The sequence below is a fragment of the Trichosurus vulpecula genome, chromosome 4, assembly GCF_011100635.1.
Source record: "Trichosurus vulpecula isolate mTriVul1 chromosome 4, mTriVul1.pri, whole genome shotgun sequence".
NCBI lineage: Eukaryota > Metazoa > Chordata > Mammalia > Diprotodontia > Phalangeridae > Trichosurus > Trichosurus vulpecula.
Window position 1 is genome coordinate 157,766,219 of NC_050576.1, and position 22,439 is coordinate 157,788,657.

General features: G+C 35.7%; 1 protein-coding gene across 2 annotated transcripts in view; it reads right to left on the reverse strand.

The window, feature by feature from the left end:
• LOC118847888 (gamma-interferon-inducible protein 16-like) overlaps positions 1–22,439 on the reverse strand; it is a 57,611-nt gene that overhangs the window by 13,945 nt on the left and 21,227 nt on the right. Inside the window, exons 3-5 of one of the 2 annotated variants that reach the window (XM_036756568.1) lie at positions 4,648–4,922; positions 1,719–1,885; positions 1,197–1,265 (exon numbers count right to left, since the gene is read on the reverse strand). In XM_036756568.1, the coding sequence (XP_036612463.1) occupies positions 1,197–1,265; positions 1,719–1,885; positions 4,648–4,922 (511 nt within the window). The remainder of the gene's footprint in view (positions 1–1,196; positions 1,266–1,718; positions 1,886–4,647; positions 4,923–22,439) is intronic. The other variant, XM_036756569.1, reaches the window with a different exon arrangement.

The following is a 22,439-nucleotide window of genomic DNA, read 5'->3' on the forward strand; positions in this document are numbered from 1 at the left end:
ATTACTTGCTTTTGTCATTTCGAACATTTGAAAAAAAATCTGTTCATTAGCGAATTCCCTGCATATTTATATTATTCTCTAGAAAATTTTCCCATTTCATACTCAATTTGATTAAATTCAGTAGATATTTCTTAAGTGGGCAAAGCATTGTGTTATATTTTAAGCCCTGGTCCAAAAATTCAAATAATTTTTCTAATCAAATATCATCACTTTAACCAGTAGTTCATTTCCTAAATTTGCCTTTGTCTTCTGAAGCTCTTGCTCTTGTAGTTGAGTAGAGAGGAATTAATCAGGAGTGCAATGATCAAATTCCTTCCAACTATACCTTCACTTGGCAGCATTGACAAAAGCAACATTTGTGCTGCTAAGGTCTAAAATTTCTTGACCAGACTGAATTTCATCTGGAGATATACAGATTTTTGTAGTTATTTAGTCACTTCAGTCATGTCCGACTCTTCGTGACATAATTTGGGGTTCTCTCAGCAAAGATACCAGAGTGGTTCGCCATTTCCTTCTGTAGCTCATTTTTACAGATGAGGAAACTGATTTGAATTCAGGTCTTCTTGATTTTAGGCCTGGTGCTCTATCCACTGTGCCACCTAGCTGCTGCAGATATACACACACACACACACACTTACATGCACAGATATATTTTTTGTGCACATACATATACACATGTGTGTATGTGAATTTATATTGAATATATACATATGCATGTACATTTGTGTATATGATGTTCATGTGTATTCATGTGTGTCTGTGTTTATCGTGTAGTGGTACACTGTTATTCCTAAGCTTTCCTTGGGCTTCATACTGTCTTTAGGGTTGTTCTAACTGTATTATATTCATAAAATAGGTAAGTTGAAAGGAAGAACTGGCTTACATATGTTGTAGGTAGATTGAAGAGGTCTTCAAAAACAAACATGTTTAGGAATACTGGTCTGGTTTGTCTAAAATCCTTTAGGCAGGACAACGGACGAGGTGATCTCTTGAGTTTCAATAGGGTGTCATAAAAGGGAGGCAGATGCAAAGGGAAAATAGGAAGATCAAGCCTTGGTTAAGGACAGATAGTGTTTGGGATAAGGTGAACATGATGGGAAATGAAGAGTGATGCAATCTTGTATGGACTGTTCTGTGCCCCTAATAGACTCTGAAATGGACTCTCACTAAGAGGGGAAAAACAGCATTAATTATACCTGGGAGGATTCCTGGGATGTCTTAATTTTCTTGCTCTCTGGCATCTTTTCAGTTGTTGCTTTTCTTTTCTAGAAAAAAAAGTTTGTTGTGATTGGGGAGTGATTACCATAAGATCATAGACTTAGACGTGGAAGAGATCTTAGAGGCTGTTGAGTCCAGTTACAGTAATTGAGGAAAGGGAGGTCTCCAGAATGCCACAAAATTATTTCCCATGGACCATCAATTTAAGAGGTCATATGGTTCATCTCTCTGACTTCGGGGGGTTATAGTGTAGGAACTGTTATCATTAGTGAAGAGAAGGAGTTTGGGAACTGATGAGTGATATAGTTGGTCATTACTGTAATATCCTATCATCCCACCCCCTACATCCCTGTCTCCCAATCATTCTTTTGCCTTTAATTTGTAGATTGAGAGCTTACTGAAGAAAAGGCCTCAGTGTGGACTGTGAGAGGAGAATCACAGCAGGGATGACTGCCTTGTCTATTGACTGAAGACCTCCTTATGGTCTGGCTCCTACCTACCCCAGCAATAGGATTCTTCTTTGACTCATTGTTGGGTTTCAGGTCATCTTTCTTCATCACCTGAGGGTTGTCGGCATTTTTGCTATTAGAAGATGTTGTTCTCATTTGAGCCTGTTTGTTTTTTGTCACTGGTTTCTTCTCTTTTTTCTTTTTGTATTTCATCTCAACTGGTTTGAGAACAAGGAAAATGATAAGTTAGCTGGAAGGAGTCCTTCTTGGACAAGTGAATAATTTTCAACATCCTATTCTCTCAAAAGTAATTTTTTTTCTGTGGTGCTTATAGTTACAGAGTAGTCTATAAGCACTATCTCATATTATTCTTATGACACTTTATTAGGCAAGAAAGATATTATTAACCCCATTTTACAGAGGAAGATACCAAGGCTTAAAGAGGCTAACTGACTTGCTTAAGGGTACATAGTAAGTAGCAAAACGGAGTTCCAGGTATTCTGGTGCTCTAGTTCAGTGCTTTTTTTCCATTGCATTATTCTGTCATATGTGTGTATTCATATATATGTATATATTATGTATAAATAGCTAACATTGATAATGCTTCAAGATTTGCAAAGCACTTTACATGTATAATCTCATTTGATCCTGACAACAATCCAGTCAGATTGATGCCATTAACTCCGTTTTACATATAATGAAACAGGCTGAGGGATGTTGAGTGACTTATTCAAGGTCAGAGAGCTAATAAACATCAGACATAGATTTGAACTCAGATCTTTCATGGAAAGTACTCTATCCACTATGCCATTTAGCTCCCTCATGTTCACTGGCCTTCAAATACAGACTCGTCTATAAAACATGCCATATCAATGTGCAACAAGAGCACACAAAAGGGCTGCCAGCAGAACTTCTTTCATCTGCTTTTCTATGGAAAGCAAATTAAAGGGGTTAATGACCTTACTTTAACTAAACAAAGATATTCACTTAGTTCAGGGGGAAAAGTCAGTACCCTGAACTTCAGAGCAAATATAAACAGAAATTACAAACAGAGACAATATAAACATATCAATAGACAGATTTCTGTTTGACAAAATCACAATATACATAGTTACCAGAGAAGCATCAACATCTGGGTTTTTCAAAGCCAGGGAGGCTCTTTCAATCAGCTACCCAGAGTCTCATCACCAATACTCTTTCAATGAGTGTGCCCCCAAAGGCAAAACGCTAACCTCTGAACTTATATACAAGTCTCAGGGTCAAAGGGCATCATAACCATGCCACTCAAAGTGACTCAAATCCACGAGAACCAAGCCTTCCCTAGACGTAAGCAAGTCATCCAAGACTTCTGATTCAGTCAAAGATTCCTTAGTGCTGAGAAGCACTCCAAAATAAAGACAACAAAAAGTCCACTTTGCTTGCCATTCCATTTGAAAGGCAAGATTCGTCAAAGGTACTTGATTACCTCAGTATTCCAAAAGAAAAAACAGTGAAAAGTCCCATTCTGATTACTATCGCACAACCACAACAGCAATAGTTAGTGAAGGAGGTCCTGTGGCAGGGGCTTTGCCTAATGGACCACTCTTTGGATTACCTATTTCCCTCTTGTACCTACATCTCTTACCATATGCATTCAGAGAAGTAGAGGTTTTATTTCTTGGCCCTTGAATTCTCTCCCCTCCGATCCTTTTGCTACCTAGAATGTAAGGACTAGTTCTCCTACCATTTGTCCAGAATTTGCATACATAGGCTAGTTTCTGGTATGGATAATTTCCCAAATTCATAGATCAGAGATAACACTCCTAGAAAGGTCAGCTAGGTGGCACGATGTGTTAGACTTGGAGTCAGGAAGACTTTAACTCAAATCCTGCTCCCGATGTTTCCCATCTGTCTGACCCTTCATAAGTCACTTAACTTCCCCCAGCCTCAGTTTCCTCATCTATAAAAAGGGGATGATTATAATAGCACCTACCTCCTACAGTTGCCGTGAGGATCAGACGAGATCATATATGTAAAGCACTTTGCAAATTTAAAGTGCTATATAGATGCTAGCTATGATAAGATATATTGTCTAATGATACATTATATTAGATTATAACATTATTTGTGATATCTAATATAATAATATATCTATAATTGTATATTATGATATGATTATATAATAAAATATGTAATATAATGCAACAATATAATATAATATAATATAATCCAAGTTCATGTTAATGTCATCATCCTCTTCATCATCATCATGGGACTAGAAGAGAGATGGGGGTTATATGACCCAGGACTATTTGAGGGCTTCATGGAACTTGAGAACAGTAAGAAAAGGAGAGCCAGGGGATGGTCTTATTCAGAGTAAAGATTGCATCAGCTTTTTCTTTCATTCCTAAGTGACTCCCTCCTAAGCTTGCCAATTCTTTCTTTGCCAGCACAGTGTTGTGGAATGAGTCAAAAGACCTGGCTTTGAGTCCACCACAGCTACTTGCTTGCAGTGTGACTTTAAGCAAGTCATTTCCTCCATACAGTCCTGTTTGTTCATCTGAAAAAAAATGATGAAGCTAGACTAAGTAATTTCTAAGATCCAATTCAGATCCCGCACTCTGGAATATTTGGATTTTCTTAGGTTTTGGGAAGAGTGTGCCAGACTCTCAGATGCTCCCATCTCCTGTGTGTAGTTACTGCCATCTTGTGGCCATGTGTGAGAACTTGACACCTTCCTAGTGGCAGCTGCTGAGACTTCAAAAAAGAAATAAAGAATCATAGATGCTGGAGCTAAAAGAGACCTTAAAGAGTCATCAAGCACAGATCTCACGTCTTATAGACAAGGGGGAAATGACTTGATCAAGGTCACAGTAAGTAGCAGAAATGGGACTCAGAAGCAGATCTCCTGACTTTCAGTCCAATTCCACAGGACTATGCTGCCTCTCAGTTTGAAGAGAAGTACAGTCTGAAATGAATCAAGGGCCTACTATCCAATTACCTTCAGCTTTTTGTTTTTGAAGGGTCTGAGCGGCTTCATTAAGGTTCATGTCCTTAAATACTTTAATAATCTTGTTCAGAGCAATCAAAGCACCAAACCTTTCTACCATATAGTCAGATAAGTCAATTAGATCAGCTTGGCTTTCCTTCTTGGTTATCAGATCTCTATTCTTTAGGATGAATTTACATTTTTTAAGCTCTCCAGAATCTAGCTCTTCCAATGCCTTTAGCAATATCTCCCCAAGTGGACTCTTCATTGCATCAGTTGGATTTAGTCTGCAGGAGATAACAAAACATACAAGGTCATATCATCAAGCTATTTCTACTGAAACATCCAACAGGACCCCCTCTTCCACCCTCTCAGATAAAGATAACACCTCATAATTCATGACAAAATTAAGATCATTTGCAGAGACTCCCTCTTCTCTCCTCATCTCATATCACTCAGATACCTTTCCCTCTTTCTTTGCCAAGACCAGTCCCTCTACCTGAACCCTTGTTCCCATCCCCTCTTATCTTCTCCAACAGACTGTCCCTGCTATTATCCATTTTCTTTACCTCTCCTCCCCCTTCTCTCCCCTCCTCTCTTCTGCCCTCCCTCCCCTTCTCCAATTTCTCCCTATCCATAGGCTCCTTCAGAGTGTTTACAAACACAACCATATGTCCTCCAACCTAAAAACAATTTCACTTGATCATATCATCCCTCCTAGCTATCCAATATCCAATATCTTTCCTGTCTTTTTCAACTAAATTTAACAAATCTATCTATACAATGTGCCTTCCCTTCCACTCCCATTATTCTCTCAACAACCCTCTGTTATATGGTTGCTAACTTCATCGGTCAACTGAAAAAAATTCTTTTCAAATTTACCAATGTGCCATTAATCACTAAGTCCAATGGGCTTTTCTTACTCTTTATCATTTTTGACCTCTTTGCAGTATGTGACACTATTGGTCACCTCTCCACTAAGTCCTGATGGCACTGCTCTCTCCTGTCTCTCATCCTATTTATGTGACTGATTCTTCTCAATTTCTTCTTCCAGTTTTTCATCCAAAACACATTCACTAACTGTGGATGTCCTTTAAGGATTTGCTTGTGACCTTTGCTCTTTTAACTCTATATTATCTCATTTGGTGACCTCATCACATCCCATGGGTTCAATTATCATCTCTATGAAGATAATAATGTTTAGGCTTAGATATCCAACCCCAGCCTTTCTCCTCAGTTTCAACCCCATATCACCAACTGCCTTTTGGACATCTGCAACTGCATGTCCCTTAGGAATCTCAGACTCAACATGTCCAACACAGAAATCTTTATTTTTATCTTAAATCCTTCCCTCTGTCAAACTTCCTTATTACCATTGAGGGTATGCAATCTTTCTAGTTACCTAAGCTCTCAAATTCAGTTTTATCCTTAGTACTTGCATCTTACCCCACATACCCAATCTGTTGCCCAATCTTATCCTTTCTACCTTAACATCATGTCTGTATATTTCCTCTTCTCACTCAAATAGTAGGCCTGGTTCAGACCCGTATCACCTATCTCCTGGACCACTGCAATATACTTCTAATTTGTTTCCATATCTCTGTTCTCTCTTCACTTCTTCTTCCACTTAGCTTCCAATATAATTTTACTTAAGCATATATGCCTGTCCATGTCACTCCCTACTCAATAAACTCTGGTGGCTCTTTGATACCCCCAGGATCAAATATTGCCATTTAAAGGTCTTCATAACATGGACCCTTGTCTTCTCATATTTTGGGGCTTTCAACACACTTAATTATTCGGCTTCACTGGCCTACTTATATTGCCTACATATATGTATATTTATGTATATATAATATATTTATCACAAAATTCTGTATCTTATCTCCATGACTTTTCATTGGCTACCCCCTCATACCCAGAATGCTCTCTCTTCTCACTTCTCCCTCTTACTTTCTCTGGCTTCCTTAAAGACTCAGTTCATATCTTGCCTTTTATAGGAAGTTTCTCCTGGTCTCCATAACTGTTAGTCCCTTCTCCTATCTGCCAGCAGCTCTCTACGTACCTTCTATATAATCAGCTATTTTTATATTGTCTTTCTCATTAGAAAATGTGAGGAGCTCCTTGAGGATAGGGACTCTTTTGCCTTACTTTGTTACCCCAACATTTAGCATGAAGCCTGAGGTATGGAAAACACTTGATAAGTGTTTATTGACTAGAAAAAAGAAACACACAGAAATGGAATTTGGAAAGTAAAAAGCATGTATGAAATTCCAGATTTCATTAACAATCAATTGAATGAAAAAGTTAAAAGGTTAAGATATTGCAAGAAGTCAATGCAGCACAAGGAACAAAATAAAAATCCAACATCCATCAAAATCTTTAATATAAAGGGTTAAGAAGCAGGAGAGAGAACTTTAAAAAAGGATGATATAGAAAATATTTGGATATCTATACAACTGCAAGGAGTCCAAAATAACAAAAATGCAAGGTGGATTAAACAAAGAAGACTACATACCATTATTATAATGAATCACAGAATAGTTGTGTCAAGGGAGATGTCCAAGACTCTCACTTCTCAGCAAAATTGAGAGGAAGAGGGGTTGGGGCCTGGTCAATGTTTATAATTATTAGTTCAGAAAGTGGTACATGAATTATTAGTAAAGCATTTTACTAGCTTCTTCTTAGAATTAACACAATCCCATATTTCTTTTTAATTTTATTTTTACTCTAAACTTAATCATCAAAACATTTTCTATACATGAAGAAAAAAACAAAAAGAAAATTCTTTATGAAACCACAAATCTCTGTTTCATACTACTTGATTTATGACAAAGTATATAATAAATCTTGCACTTTATTTTCAAAACTGTCTGGCTTCTTTGTATTCCCTTTTAAATTTCCTTCTTTTGTTATCTGTGCAAAGAAATGTTTCAGTGTCCCTCTTTTTTTGGAGGGGTGGGCACCACAATTTCCCTCTCCCTCATAAAAACTAAGGGAAAGAAATAGAGAGACTTCCTGACTTCCAGGAGCCAAGATAGCAGAGTAAGCAGTAAATCACTCTCACTCTCCCTTATTGACCTCTAAAAACCCCAGAAAATAGTGCCCCAGGAAAAATCCTGGAACAGTGAAGATAACAGAAAGATGGGAAGAAGCAGTCTTTTAGCCTGGGAAACTTGGAAGATCACCAAGAAAGGTCCATTTCATTTGGGTAAAAAGGAGAATACAGCCCAGGACAGGAGGTGTTCTGGCAAGCCAACAACAAGCTATACCTCAGCAAATCAGTGGGAGATCCTGAGCTCCAGGGTGGTGAAGCTGGAAAATGCCAACACCAGGATCCCCAGTGCCTTAGCATAGCCATGGGAACTGGCAGACTCCAGCTCAGAGAATCATCACACACACCTGTGCAGCCCTGGGGCAGGCAGGCTTCTTCCAGTAGCTGAAACCCCTGTGCCTCAGTGCAATGCCAGGCAAGCATCCTTGAGCAGTTAGACCTCCATGTGCTTCAGTGTAGGCCCAGGGAAATGCAGAAGAACCCCACCTGGCACTAGCACATGCCAGACACCACCACTAGGACTCCAGTTCAGCACCAGGTAACCTGCCAGAAACCTACACCACCCAGCTGCCAGAACCTGAGGCCCCAGCACATAAAGCAAGTGACCAGGCCCCTGGTCCCCAGCATAAGAAGCTTGGGACAGTGCTCCCTGTGCTCCAGCAGCAGGGAACGTCAACTTCACAAGCAAGGAAATAGGTAAACAAGACGAGCAAGAGGCAAAAATGAATATTGCCCATTGAGAATTACTATGGCGACAGGGAAGATCAAAACACAAACTGAGAAGTGGACAATGTTGTCTATATACCTACATCTCAAAGGGAAATATGAATTGATCCTAAGCCCAAAAAACCTTCTTGGAAGACCTTGAGAAAGATTTTAAAAGTCAAATGAAAGAGGTAGAAGAAAAATTGGGAAAATAAATGAGAGGTATGCAAGAGAGAGTCAACATCTTGGAAAAGGAAGGACAAAAATTGACTGAAGATAACAACCCCTTAAAAAGTAGAATTGGCCAAATGGAAAAGGAAGTACAAATGCTAACTGAAGAGAACAATTCCTTAAAAATTAGAATTGGTCAAGTGGAAGCTAATGACTTTATGAGACATCAAGAATTAGTTAAACAAAATCAAAAGAATTAAAAAATAGAATACCTCGTTGGAAAAACAACTGACCTGGAAAATAGATCCAGGAGAGATAATTTAAGAATTATTGGTCTACCTGAAAGCTATGATCAAAAAAAGAACCTGGACAGCATCTTTAAAGAAATTATCAGGGAAAACTGTCCTGAGGTCCTAGAACCAAAGGGTTAACTAGTCATTGAAAGAATCCACTGATCACATCCTGAAAGAGATCCCAAAATGAAAACTTCAAGGAATATTGTACCCAAATTCCAGAATTATCAGGTCAAGGAGAAAATATTGCAAGCAGGAAGAAAGAAACAATTTAAAAATAATGGAAACATAGGATTACACGAGATCTATCAGCTTCTAGATTAAAGAATTTGAGGGCTTAGAATATGATATTCCAGAAGGCAAAGGAGCTTGGATTACAACCAAGGATTAACTTCCCAGTAAAACTGAGCATAAACTTTCAAGGGAAGAAATGGACATTCCATAAAAGTAGGGGACTTCCTAACCTTTCTGATGAAATGACCAGAGCTCAACAGAAAATGTGATCTTCAAATCCAAGACTCAAGAGAAGCATAAAAAGGTAAACAAGAAAGGGAAAAAAAAACATATTATTCAATAAGGGAATACTGTTTACATCCCTACATGGGAAGATGATACTTATAACTCTTGAGAACTGTATCTTTATTACAACATCTAGAAGGGAAATATATAGACAGAGAAGGTGGGTTTAAGTTGACTTTGATGTGGTAAAAAATTAAGGGAGTAAAAAAAAAATTGTACTGGGAGAAGAGGAAAGGAAGAGATAGAAAAGGGTGAATTACATCATATGAAGAGGTGCAAAGACCTACTGCAGTAAAAGGAAAGAAAGGAGGGAGGTAAGCATTGTTTGAACCTTACTCATTTACCATATACCAAGGCATAAAACCTCACAATTTAATGAAGAGAGGCAGAAATATCAAATGAATCCTTTTTAGACCATGATGCAATAAAAATTACATGCCATAAAAGGCCATGGGAAGATAAACTAAAAATTAATTGGAAACTAAATAATCTAATCCTAAAGAATGAGTGGGTTAAACAACAAATCATAGAAACAAACAATAACTTCATCCAAGAGAATGACTATGATGAGACAACATACCAACACTTATGGAACACAGCCAAAAGAGTTCTTAGGATAAATTTTATATTTCTCAATGCTTAAATGAATAAAATAGAGAAAGAGGAGATCAGTGAATTGGGCATGCAACTAAAAAAGCTAGAAAATGAACAAATTAAAAATCCCCAATTAAATACCAAATTAGAAAATCTGAAATTCAAAGGAGAGATTAAAAAATTGAAATTATGAAAACTATTGAACTCATAAATAAAATAAGAGGTGTAAAAATGAAAAAATCAATAAAATAAATAAACTTTGGTTAATTTGATTTAAAAAAAGAAAGAAGAAAAAAAAATTACCAGTATCGAAAATGAAAAGAGTGAATTCACCACCAATGAAGAGGAAATTAAAACAATAATTAGGAGCTATTTTCCCAAAATGTATGCCAAAAACATCTGAAAATCTTAGTGAAATGGATGAATATTTACAAAATATAAATTGTCCACATTAACAGAAGAAGAAAAAAATATTTAGGTAACCCCATTTCAGAAAAAAGACACTGAACAAGCTATCAATGAATTCCTTAAGAAAAAATCTCTGGGGCCAGATGGATTTACAAGTGAATTCTGCCAAACATTTAAAAACAATTAATTCCAATACTATAGAAACTATTTGGAGAAATAGGCAAAGAAGGAGTCCTACCAAATTCTTCTGATGATACAAATATGGTACTGATACCTAAACTGGGAAGAGCCAAAACAGAGAAAGAATATTATAGATGAATTTCTCTAATGAATATTGAGGCAAAAATTTTAAATAAAATATCAGTAAAAAGATTACAGCAAATTCTCGTAAGGATAATCTAGTAAGACCAGGTGGGATTTATACCAGGAATGCAGGGTTGGTTCAATATTAGGAAAACTATTAGCATAATTAACTATATCAATCACAATATTAACAGAAATCATGTGATTATCCCAATAGATGCAGGAAAAAGCTTTTGACAAACTACGGCACCCATTTCTATGAAAAAAACACTAGAGAACATAGGAATAAATGGAGTTTTCCTTATAAAGATAAGTAGCATCTACCTAAAACCTTCAGCAAGCATTATATGTAATGGGGATAAGCTAGAAGCATTTCCAATAAGATCAGGGATGAAACAAGGACATCCATTATCACCACTGTTATTCAATACTGTACTAGAAATGTTAGCTTTAGCAATAAGAGAAGAAAAAATTTGAAGGAATTAGAACAGGCAATGAAGAAACAAAGTTATCACTCTTTGCAGATGATATGATGTTATACATAGAGAATCCTAGGGAATCAAATGAAAAACTGCTTGAAATAATAAACAGCTTTAGCAAAGTTGCAGGATATAAGATAAACCCACACAAATCATTGGCGTATCTATATACTACTAACAAAGCCTAACACCAAAAGATAGAAAAGAAATTCTGTTTAAAGTAACTATAGACAATATAAAATATTTGGGAGTCTACCTGCCAAGACAAACCCAGGAACTATATGAACAAAATTACAAAATACCTTTGACACAAATAAATTCAGATCTAAAGAATTGGAAAAATATCAGTTGCTCATGGGTAGGCCAAGCTAATATAATAAAAATGACTTTTCTACCTAAATTAATTTATTATTTCATACCATACCAATCAAACTACCCAAAATTATTTTATAGAACAAGAAAAATAATAACAAAATTCATGTGGAAGAACAAAGGTCCAGAATATCAAGGGAATTAATGAAAGGAAATGCAAAGGAAGTTGGCCCAGTTATACCAGATATAAAACTATATTATAAAGCAGCAATCATCAAAACTAGCTGGTACTGGCTAAGAGAGAGAATGGTGCTTCAGTGGAATAGGTTAGGTACACAACACACAGCAGTCAATGACTATAGTAATCTACTTTTTGAAAAACCCAAAAACTCCAGGTTTTGGGATAAGAATAGACTATTTGACAAAAATTGCTGTGAAAACTGGAAAATAGCATAGCAGAAACTAGGTGTAGACCAACATCTTATACCATATACCAAGATAAAGCAAAAATGGGACATATTTTAGACATAAAGGGGGAATACTATAAACAAATTAGGAGAGAAAGGAATAGTTTACCTGCCAGATCTATGGAGAAGTGAAGAATTTATGACAAAACAAGAGATAGAGAACATGATGAAATGCAAAATGGATAATTTTGATTACATTAAATTAAAAAGTTTTTACACAAGCAAAGCCAATGCAACCAAGATTAGAAGAAAGCAGAAAGCTGGGAAATAATTTTAACAGTCAGTGTCTCTGAAAAGAGCCTCATTTCTACAATATAGAGAGAACTGAGTCAAATTTATAAGAATGCAAGTCATTCCCCAACTGATAAATGCTCAAAGGATATGAACAGGCAGCTTTCAGATGAAGAAATTAAAGCTATCTACAGTCACATGAAAAAATGTTCTAAATCACTATTGATTAGAGAAACATAAATCAAGACACCTCTGAGGTGTCTATTAGAATGGCTAACATGGCAAAACAGGAAAATGATAAATGTTGGAGAGGATGTGGGCAAATTGGAACACTAATGCATTGTTGGTGGAGTTGTGAAGTGATCCAACCATTCTGGAGTGCAACCATTCTGGAGCATAACTTTGAACTATGCCCAAAGGGCTATAAAAGTGTGCATACCCTTTGACCCAGCAATAAAACTTCTAGGTCTGTATCCAAAAGGGATCATAAAAATGGGAAAAGGACCTATATGTATAAAAATATTTATAGCAGCTCTTTCTTTTGTGGCCAAGAATTGGAAATTGAGGGGATGCCCATCAATTGGGGAATGGCTGAACAAGTTGTGGCATATGAATGTAATGGAATACTATTGTTCCATAAGAAACGATGAGCAGGCTGACTTCAGAAAAACCTAGAAAAATTTACATGAACTGATGCTCAGTGAAATGATTAGAACCAGGAGAACACTGCACACAGTAACTGCAACAATGTGTAATGACTAACTTTGATAGACATAACTCTTCTCAACTATGCAATGATCTAAGACAATTCCAAAACACTCATGATGGAAAATGCTATTCACATCCAGAACCTGAATGCAGATTTAAGCATACTATTTTCTCCCCCCACCCATTTATTTTTTGTGGTTTTTCCCTCTAGTTCTAATTCTTCTTTACAACATGACTAATTTGGAAATATGTTTAATATGGTAGTACATGTATAGTCTATATCAGATGCATGCTGTCTTGGGGAGGGGGGAGTGGTAGGGGGAATAGAAAATTTAAAACTCAAAATCTTATGAAAGTGAATGTTGAAAACTAAAAATGAATAAATAAATGTTTAAAAAAGAAGAAAAAGAGAAAAAAAACCTCTTGGTTTTTGAAAGCATCCACACAGCTGTCATGTCCAAAAAAGTATTCCTCTTTCTGCTCTTTGTGTCTGGAACCTGGAGGCTGGTCACATGCTTCATCATAGGTTTATAGAGACATGTTTGGTCATGTGATTGATCAGAGTTTCTAAGTCTTTCAGAGTTGTTTTGTTTATAATGTTTTGTCCTTGTATACATTGTTTTGGTTCTGTTCACTTGATTCTGCATCAGTTCATATTAGCAAGGATTTTCTGAAGAGATTCTCATATCTTTTGTATTTTTTAAGGCACAATACTATTCCAATACATTCATATACCACATTTCGTTCAGGTACTTCCAAATTATCTAAGAAGCAATTTAAATTACTCCCCTTATATTTTAATTCTTTTCTTCTTCTCCCCTAAGGACCAGTAAATTCATTTTTCATACAACTATTGCCTCCCCAGTATAATCCTCCCTCTTAATGACCCACCTTTTACTTTGTTGAGTTTGAAGCATTTCTATACTAACCTATTTGTGTATGTGTATTCAACCCTCTTTTGTTTCAAGATAAGAATGAGTTTCATCTGGTACCCACTCATTCATCTCTTACTCCATAACTGTAAAGTCTTCTCTCACACCCCTACAATGAGAAATAACAAATTCTGCCCCTCCTTTCTTCTTTTTGCACCAATATGTTCTTTTTATCACCCCTTATCTCTCCCCTCTTCAGAACTTTAGAAAAGATCCAACCCACCCCCAGGACTGCCCTTCCCCCTGTTCTTATTTAACTCTCAATAACCATGAACATATTAAGGTTCTGAAGGGACACATTTATTCTCCCTCTGTTAGAATATTTGTACTTAATCATCATACAGCTACTTCCATTTGCTGAAATTTGTCTTTTTAGGCTTCTCTTGACTTTTTAAATTTTTATTTAAAAGTGTCTGCTTAACTTTGATACTTTTATTAGAAAGGCCTGAAAGTCCTCTATTCCATTTAAGATCTATGTTTCTCCCAATAGGCAAAAAACCCTCAGACTTTCAGGCTAAGTTATTTTTAATTATAAGATTGTATTTTCTGCCTTTTAAAATGTGGTATTCCAAGATTTCCTCACATTTATAACAGAAGTTACCAGATCTTGTGTTATCTCAAGTGTGGTTCCTTGATACTTGAGCTGCTTCTTTCTGGATGCTTGCAGAATTTTTCCCCCCACTTTTGGCATAGAAGCTCTAAATTTTGGCTATTACATATTTGGGACTTTTTCCTTTGACCTCTGGTTCTAATAGATCTGGAAAGTTTACACTTATGACTTCTTCAATATAATGTCTATGTTTTTTAAATCATGGTTTTCTGAGAGTCCAATGATTCTTTTTTATGTGTGAAATTATGCAAATATGCATTATTTCCACATTAGCCATATTAAAAGACAGAGCAAAAAATAAAGCAAGAAAATTATACTTCAATTTGTACTCAGAATTCATAATTTCTCTCTGGAGATAAATAGCATTTTTTCATCATGAGTCCCTTGGAATTGTCTGGAATCATTGTATTGATCAGAGTAGTCAAGTCTTTCTCAATTGGCCATCATTACAATTCTTTGCCACCACAAAAAAGAGTTGCTATAAATACTTTTGGAGAAATAATCATTTTCCTTTTCCTTTGATTTCTTTGGGATACAGACCTGGTAGTGGCATTCCTGGATCAAAGAGTATGCACAGTTTTATAGCCCTTTGGACATAGTTCCAGATTGTTCTCCAGAATGTTTGGACAACTTTACCACCAACAGTTAATCAATGTACCAATTTTCCCTTATCCCTCCAGAACTTTTCATTTATATAGGTGTGAAGTACTTCTTCTGAGTTGTTCTACTTTGCATTTCTCTAATCAATAGTGTCTTAAAACATTTTTATATGAATATAGATAGCTTTGATTTCTTCTGCAAACTCCCTGTTCATATCCTTTTTGCATTTATCAATTGGGGAATGACTCTTATTTTTATAATTGGACTTAGTTCCCCATATATTTGAGAAATTAGATCTTTATCAGAGAAACTTGCTGTAAAATTTTTTTATATTACTTCATCATCTATGGTTTTTGTTGTTCTGTCATTTCAGTTGTATCTGATTCTTTGTGACGCTATTTTTGGCATTTTCTTGGCAAAGATACTGGATTGGTTTGTCATGTCCTTCTGAAATTGTCTATGGTACCTTTTATCAAAATGTAGTTTCCCTGATTATCTCTTTTAATTAGGCCTATTTTTGCTTTTGCTTTGTCTGAAAGCATGATTACTATTGCTGCCTTTTTTAATCCAGCTAAAGCCAAATTCATTAAACTCCAGCCCTTTATTTTAACTCTGTGTCTTTCTCTTTCAATTCTGTTGCTCAAATTATATTGTTGGGTTCTGGTTTCAAATACATTTTGCCATCCACTTCCATTTTATGGGTTAGCTCATCCATTCACATTCACAGTTATGATTACAAAATGTATATTTCCTTCCATCCTATTTTGTTCTGTTTATCCTTCTCTCTTCCTATCCAGTTCCTCCTCAAAAGTCTGTTTTGCTTCTGGCCACTACCTCCCTTACTCCACTTTCCCTTTTATCAAGCTTCAGGAATTTTGTGCTACTGTTTTCAGAACTAGTTCTGGTAGTCTGTAAGTTTCTGGTGTTTCCAGGGTTGTTTCATCAAAGGAGAGGAGTGATCACTGCTCTCCTGGCTTGTGTTCTGGTCTTTAACCAATAATAGCCCTTGTTTCCCTATAGCCACAAGTGCTAAAAATCCTCTTGGCCTTGGAACTTTGACTAAGTGGGTCCCTTGCTACTCTAGGGCTGTACATGCTAGTGCTTCTTTTCACTTTTGAACTGCAACCTGGAATTGAATGTGGACAATTCAACAGGGTCTTGTGTCTAGTGCCATCAAAAGGTCTCCTGTAATCTCTGAGCAGTTGTCTTCCTCCTTAATATCTGTGGACTGAGAGCTCCTAAAGATTTTGCTGCCTCTGTTGCAGCTGCCTTGGAGGCTTGCTGCTGGTACTGCTGCAATGCTATTGCTAAGACCTGTGATGCCCTGTGGGCCAAATACCTCTTATTCCCAATGTCATAGACCTCTTCTGCTGACCTAAGTTGTCTTAGGCTGTAAGATTGTCTCACTCCAGCATTTCATGAGCTCTGCCATTTCAGAATTTAATTTGAGGCATTATTTTAAAGTTGTTTGGAGGGGAATGTTGGGAGAGTTTAACTGAGCTGCTGACTTTTCTCTCCTGTCTTGTCTCTGCCCCCTTATACATGGTTTTATAGCCTATTGGGTACAATTCCAAATTGGATTCAGGGAAGATGGTGGAGCAGATGAGAATATTCCAGGCTCTACAAATTTCCTCCAAAGACAGAACATCACTTCAAAGTGATCATGGGGTGGCAAAAATAAAGGAGTAAAGAAGTTGTCCTCCTAAAAGAACTTGAAAGGACCTCAGGAAAGATATAATCTCCAGCAGCTGAGGTTTGGCCTGAGTGAAATGCAAACAACTCCAAGGCTGATACCACTGAATGAATAAACAACAAACCCTGGGGGCAGCTGGGTTGGGAAGCAGCCTAGGCCTTAGGAACTTTCACCTAACAAACTTTTATCTAATGAACAGCATGGGAATCTGATGGCTGAGTATGAGAAGTGGTTTCTGGATGCCAAGCCTAGTGGTGCTGAGCAGACATGATCCCAGCCTGTAACTGTGGGCAAAGAGGAGCAAGCACATGTCTGATGAGTGTGGTACCACAGGAAGCAAGACCATTTTGGGGACAGAGTGGTTGGGGGCCCTATATGTGGCTTAGGAGAGGAGAGGAGTACCCAAGGCCCCCAAACAGAGTTCAGAAAAAAAAAGTAAGAAAGATCTAAGAACTAGAGCACCATTTCCCACAATTCAGGATTAAAACATGATTACAATAATAAGCTGCTAGAATAAAAATAAAAATAAAAATGAGTAAGCAAAAGAGAAAGAACCTAACCATAGATAGCTACTCAGATGTAAAATAAGATCTGGTTTCATATTCAGAGGAAGATAGTGAGGTTGAAAAAAAGGCCACTCCTGCCCTAAAGGACAATGTGAAATGGTAACAAGCCCAAAAAGAGTTCTTGGAAGAACTTAAAAAGACTTTAATAATCAGATAAGAGAAATCAAAGAAAAAATAGGAAAAAATAAAAGCAATCCAAGAAAATCAAGAAAATTTTGAAAAGAAAATCAGTCAATTGGAAAAAGAGATCCAAAATCTTAAGGAAGAAAATGACTCCTTGAAAACTAGAATTGGGCAAAAGGAAGTGAATGACATTGTGAGACACCGAGAAATAATAAAACAAAATCAAAAGGATGAAAAAATATAGAAGAACATATGAAACACCTCATCGGAAAAATTAGATCTGAAAAACAGATTGAGGAGAGACAATGTAAGTATCTTTGGACTATCTGAAAGCTATGATAAAAAAAAAGAATCTTGATATAATATTACAATAAATTGTTAAGGAAAATTATTCTGAAGTTCTAGAATAAGAGGGCAAAGTAGAAGTAGAAAAAAATCCACTGTTCACCACCTGAAAGAGATAGCAGGATAAAAACTTACAGAAGTATCAAAGCCAAATTTCAAAGCTCTCAGGTTAAGGAGAAGCTATTACAAACAACAAGAAAAAAAATACTGTGGTGCTACAATCGGGATTTTACAAGACCTAGCAGCTTCTACTCTAAAAGACCATAGGTCTTGGAACATTATATTTCAAAGAGCTGGGGTTGCAGGCAAAAATAACTTTCCCAGCAAAGTTAAGTATAATCCTGGATGAAAAAAATGGACATTAAATGAACTGAAAGACTTTTAGATATTTGTGACAAAAAAAAACCAGAACTCAATGGAAAATTTGATATATAAAATCCAGAAGAGATACGTGAAAAACATTAAAAACTAGTTATAAGGGACTCATTAATGTCAAAATGTTTACTTCTTGTATGTGAAAATGTTATCAGTATTCTTAAGACTGTCAATATTACCTGGGTAGTTTGAAAGAAAAGTGCTGGACCTGAGCTGAGTATGAAGGGAGTGATTCTAAAAAGCGAATTGGGTAGGAAAAGACAAAAAGAAGCAATTACTTCATACTGATACAGAAGAAGCAGGTGGGGATGGACAGTGGGTAGTGCTGGAACCTTACTCTCATTGGACCTGGGTTATAGAGGGAACTATATATATATATATATATATGTATATATATATATATATATGTGTGTGTGTGTGTGTGTGTGTGTGTGTGTGTGTGTGTATCCAAAAAGTCTTTAAAGGCCTTCTAAACTTAGAAAGACATAAGAGGACAAGGGAACAGGATGAGAGAGTGACTTTTAGAAGGGTCTACAGATTAAGATTTAGGAGGGTAGGGGGAGATATTAAGGGAGGAACTCTTAGAAGGGTGTAGAATAATGAATAGGAGGATAAAGAAAGAATAGAGGAGGTATTCTTTAAAAAGGTGTGGAATAGGGAAGTAGTGGTTAAAAGTAAACTAGATAGGTGGGAAGGGATAGGGCAAAAAGAGAGGCTAAGAAGGACAATAGTGAGGAAAAGTTGCATGGAGGGAAATATACAAATAATAATTATAACTTGTATGTGAATGGGATGAACTCACCCATAAAACTAGAAATGGATAATAAAATCGATTAACAATTAGATTCTAACAATATGCTGCTTGCAAGAAACACATTTAAAAATAAGAGATACGCACAGAGTTAAAATAAAAATCTGAAGTAGAATTTATTATGCTTCAGCAGATGCAAAAATATAAAAACAAAAAACAAAAAAGGAGGAGTGGGAATCATGACCTCAGACAAAATTCAAGCTAAAATAGATTTAATTAAAGGAGATAAACAGGGTAAATACATTTGGATAAAAGGTACCATAGGAAACAAAGCATAATCAATACTAAACCTATATGCACCAAATATTATAGCATCTGAATTTTTAAGAGAAAAATTCAATGAATTATAGGTAGAAATAGATAGTAGTACTATAATAGTAGGGGACTTTCATATTGCACTCTCAGAACTAGATAAATCTAACAAAAAAAATTAGAAAGAAGCAAAGGGAGAGAACAACATTCTAGATAAATTAGATAGGATAGATATCCGGAGAGAACTGAATGGGAATGGAAAGGAATACACCTTGTTCTCAGTGGTTCATGGTGCCTTTACAAAGATTGACCATATATTAAGGCACAAACATTTTATAGTTAGAAGGAGAAAAGCAGAAATATAAAAAAAACATTCTTTTCAGACCACAATATGATAAAATTATATTTAATAAGTGACTATGGGTACAGAGATTAAAAACTAGAGACTAAACAATTTAATATTAAAGAATGAGCGGGTTAAGGAAGAAATTATAAAAAATAATAAATAATTTCATTAAAGAGAATAACAATAATGAGAAAACACATCAAAACCTAAGGGATACAGCAAAAGCAGCAGCAGGAAGAAAATTTATATCTCTAAATGTTTATAAGAATACAATAGAGAAAGAGAAATTAGTTGAAATAATGATTTTATCAAAATAGCAGGATATAAAGAAAATCCACATAAATTACCAGCATTGCTATATATCAGAAACAAAACCCTGCAAGAGGAGATATTAAGAGATATCCCACTTAAAATTACTCTAGACAATATTAAAATACCTAACAAAGCAAACCCATAAACTAGGTGAACAAAATTATATTAAAAATTATGCAAATGAAATCAGATTTCAATAATTATAGAAATATTAAATTATTCATGTGTAGGCAGGTTCAATATAATAAAAATGACAAGTTTACTTAAATTAATCTATATATTCAATGCCATCCCAATTAAATTACTAAAAAATATTTTATTGAGCTAGGAAAAACAATAATGAATTGATTTGGAAGAACAAAAGGTGAAGAATAACAAAGGAACTAATGAAAAACATGTAAAGGAAGGAGGTTTAGGAGTACTATATCTTAAACTACATTGTAAGGCAGTAATTATCAAAACTATCCGGTATTGGCTAAAAAATAGAAATGTAGATCAGTGGAAGAGAGTAGACATACAATTTACAGCAGCAAGTGACAAGAGTAACCTTGTGTATGACAAGTGTAAAGACTTAAGTTTTGCGGATGAGAATTCACTTTTGGGTAAAAAGTATTGGGAAAGAGAAAAGCAGTCTGGCAGAAACTGGACATAGACCAATATATTATGCCATTTACCAAGATAAGGTCAAAATAGATACATGTCCTAGATACAGAGATATTATAAGACAATTTGAAAAACATGGAACATATCACCTATAAGACTTATTGATAGGAAAACACTTTATGAATAAACAAGAGATAGAAAGGGAGGTGAGGAGTAAAATGGATAATTTCAATTACACCAAATTAAAAAACTTTTGTACAAATAAAACAAATGTAGCTAAGATTGTAAAGAAAGCAGAAAATTGGGAGGAAATTTTATAGACAGTTTCTCAGATAAAAGTCATCTCAAATATATAAAGAACTCCATCAAATCTATAAGAATAAGGGTCATTCCGCAATTGGTAAATGGTCAAAGGATATGAACAGTTGTTTTTCAGATGAAGAAATCAAAATAATTTATAGTCACATGAAAAAAATTCTCTACATCATTATTGCTTAGTGAAATACAAGTTAAAACAATCTTGAGATATCACTTTATACCCAACAGATTTGCTAAAATGATAGAAGGGGAAAGTGACAAATGTTGGAGGGGATGTAGAAAAATTGGAACACTAATTCACTGGTGGTGGAGCTGTGAACTGATCTCACCATTTTGTAAAGCAATCTAGATTTATGCCCAAAGAGTTATTAAACCGTCTATACCCTTTGATTCAGCAATTCCACTGCTAGGTCTATTTCCAAAGATTATTAAAGAAAAAGGAAAAAAATAATATATGTTCTAAAATATTTTTAGTAAATTTATTTGTATTAGCAAAGGACTGGAAATTGTGGGGATACTGGTTAATTGGGGAATGAATGAACAAATTGTGGCACATGATCGTGATGGAGTACTATTGTGCTATAAGAAATTATGAACTTGACGATCTTAAAATATGGAAAGACTTGTATGAAATAATTAAAAGCAAAATGAGCATAACCAAGACAATATTATGTACTGTAATAGCAACATTACTTTAAGAACAACTTTCAGAGAACGTCATTCTAATAGTAGCCATCCCTAGGGCAGCAGGGGGAGAGAAGAAAAAAGAGGGAAAAAGTTACACAATAACTTTAATATATATTTAAAAAGTAATAGCAAGTTGTACATAATGGATTTGCATTTTCATGTACCATCATCTTCCCCCCTCCTCAATTCTACTGTCTTATATAAATGCTTGTTGATGTTTCATTTTGCAACTTGAATCCATTATCCCTTTCTCTCTCTTAGGAAATGGGGTAGCATGCTTCATAGCAGTCCCCTGGTATTATGGTTGGTCATTGCACTGATCAGAGCTTCCAAGTCTTGCAAAATTGTCTTTATAATGTTTTAATTGTATAAATTGTTTTCCTTGTTCTTTTCACTTCACTGGGACTTCTCTGGAGCCATGCCTTTGGTCATTTCATATTGTACAACAGTATTCAGTTACCATGAACTGGTAAAAAACTGCTTTAACTGGTACAGCCCAAGCTCCACAGCCTGCATGGAAGCTAAGAATAATAATAATAATAAGAATAATAAATACAAAGACCATGCATTACCACCCTATCCTCTTATGGTTGGCATACTTTAAGTTCTTTATCTCCTTGCCCCTCCCTCCTTACTCCTTATTAGACAATTTGGAGAATACCATCATTTCACTGGTCCCAACTAAATTATCTTCTCCCATGTTTGACGGGATAGTCTTCTATTGGTGTCATACTAGTTGTTTGTCTAAAACTCCAAAAAAACTTGACACTGATGGAAATAAAAAAATTGTTACATTCATTTGCCACCAGCTGCACTCCTTGGATTTGACTCCACCATCATGCTCCCATTCCAGATTTCTTCCCCCCATCTTCCCATTTTCAGCCTCCTTTTTTGTGTTGTCTTCTCCCATTAGATCATACGTTCCTTGAGGGTAGGGACTGTCTTTTTTTTATTTGCATCCCTGGTGCTTAGCACAGTGCCTGATA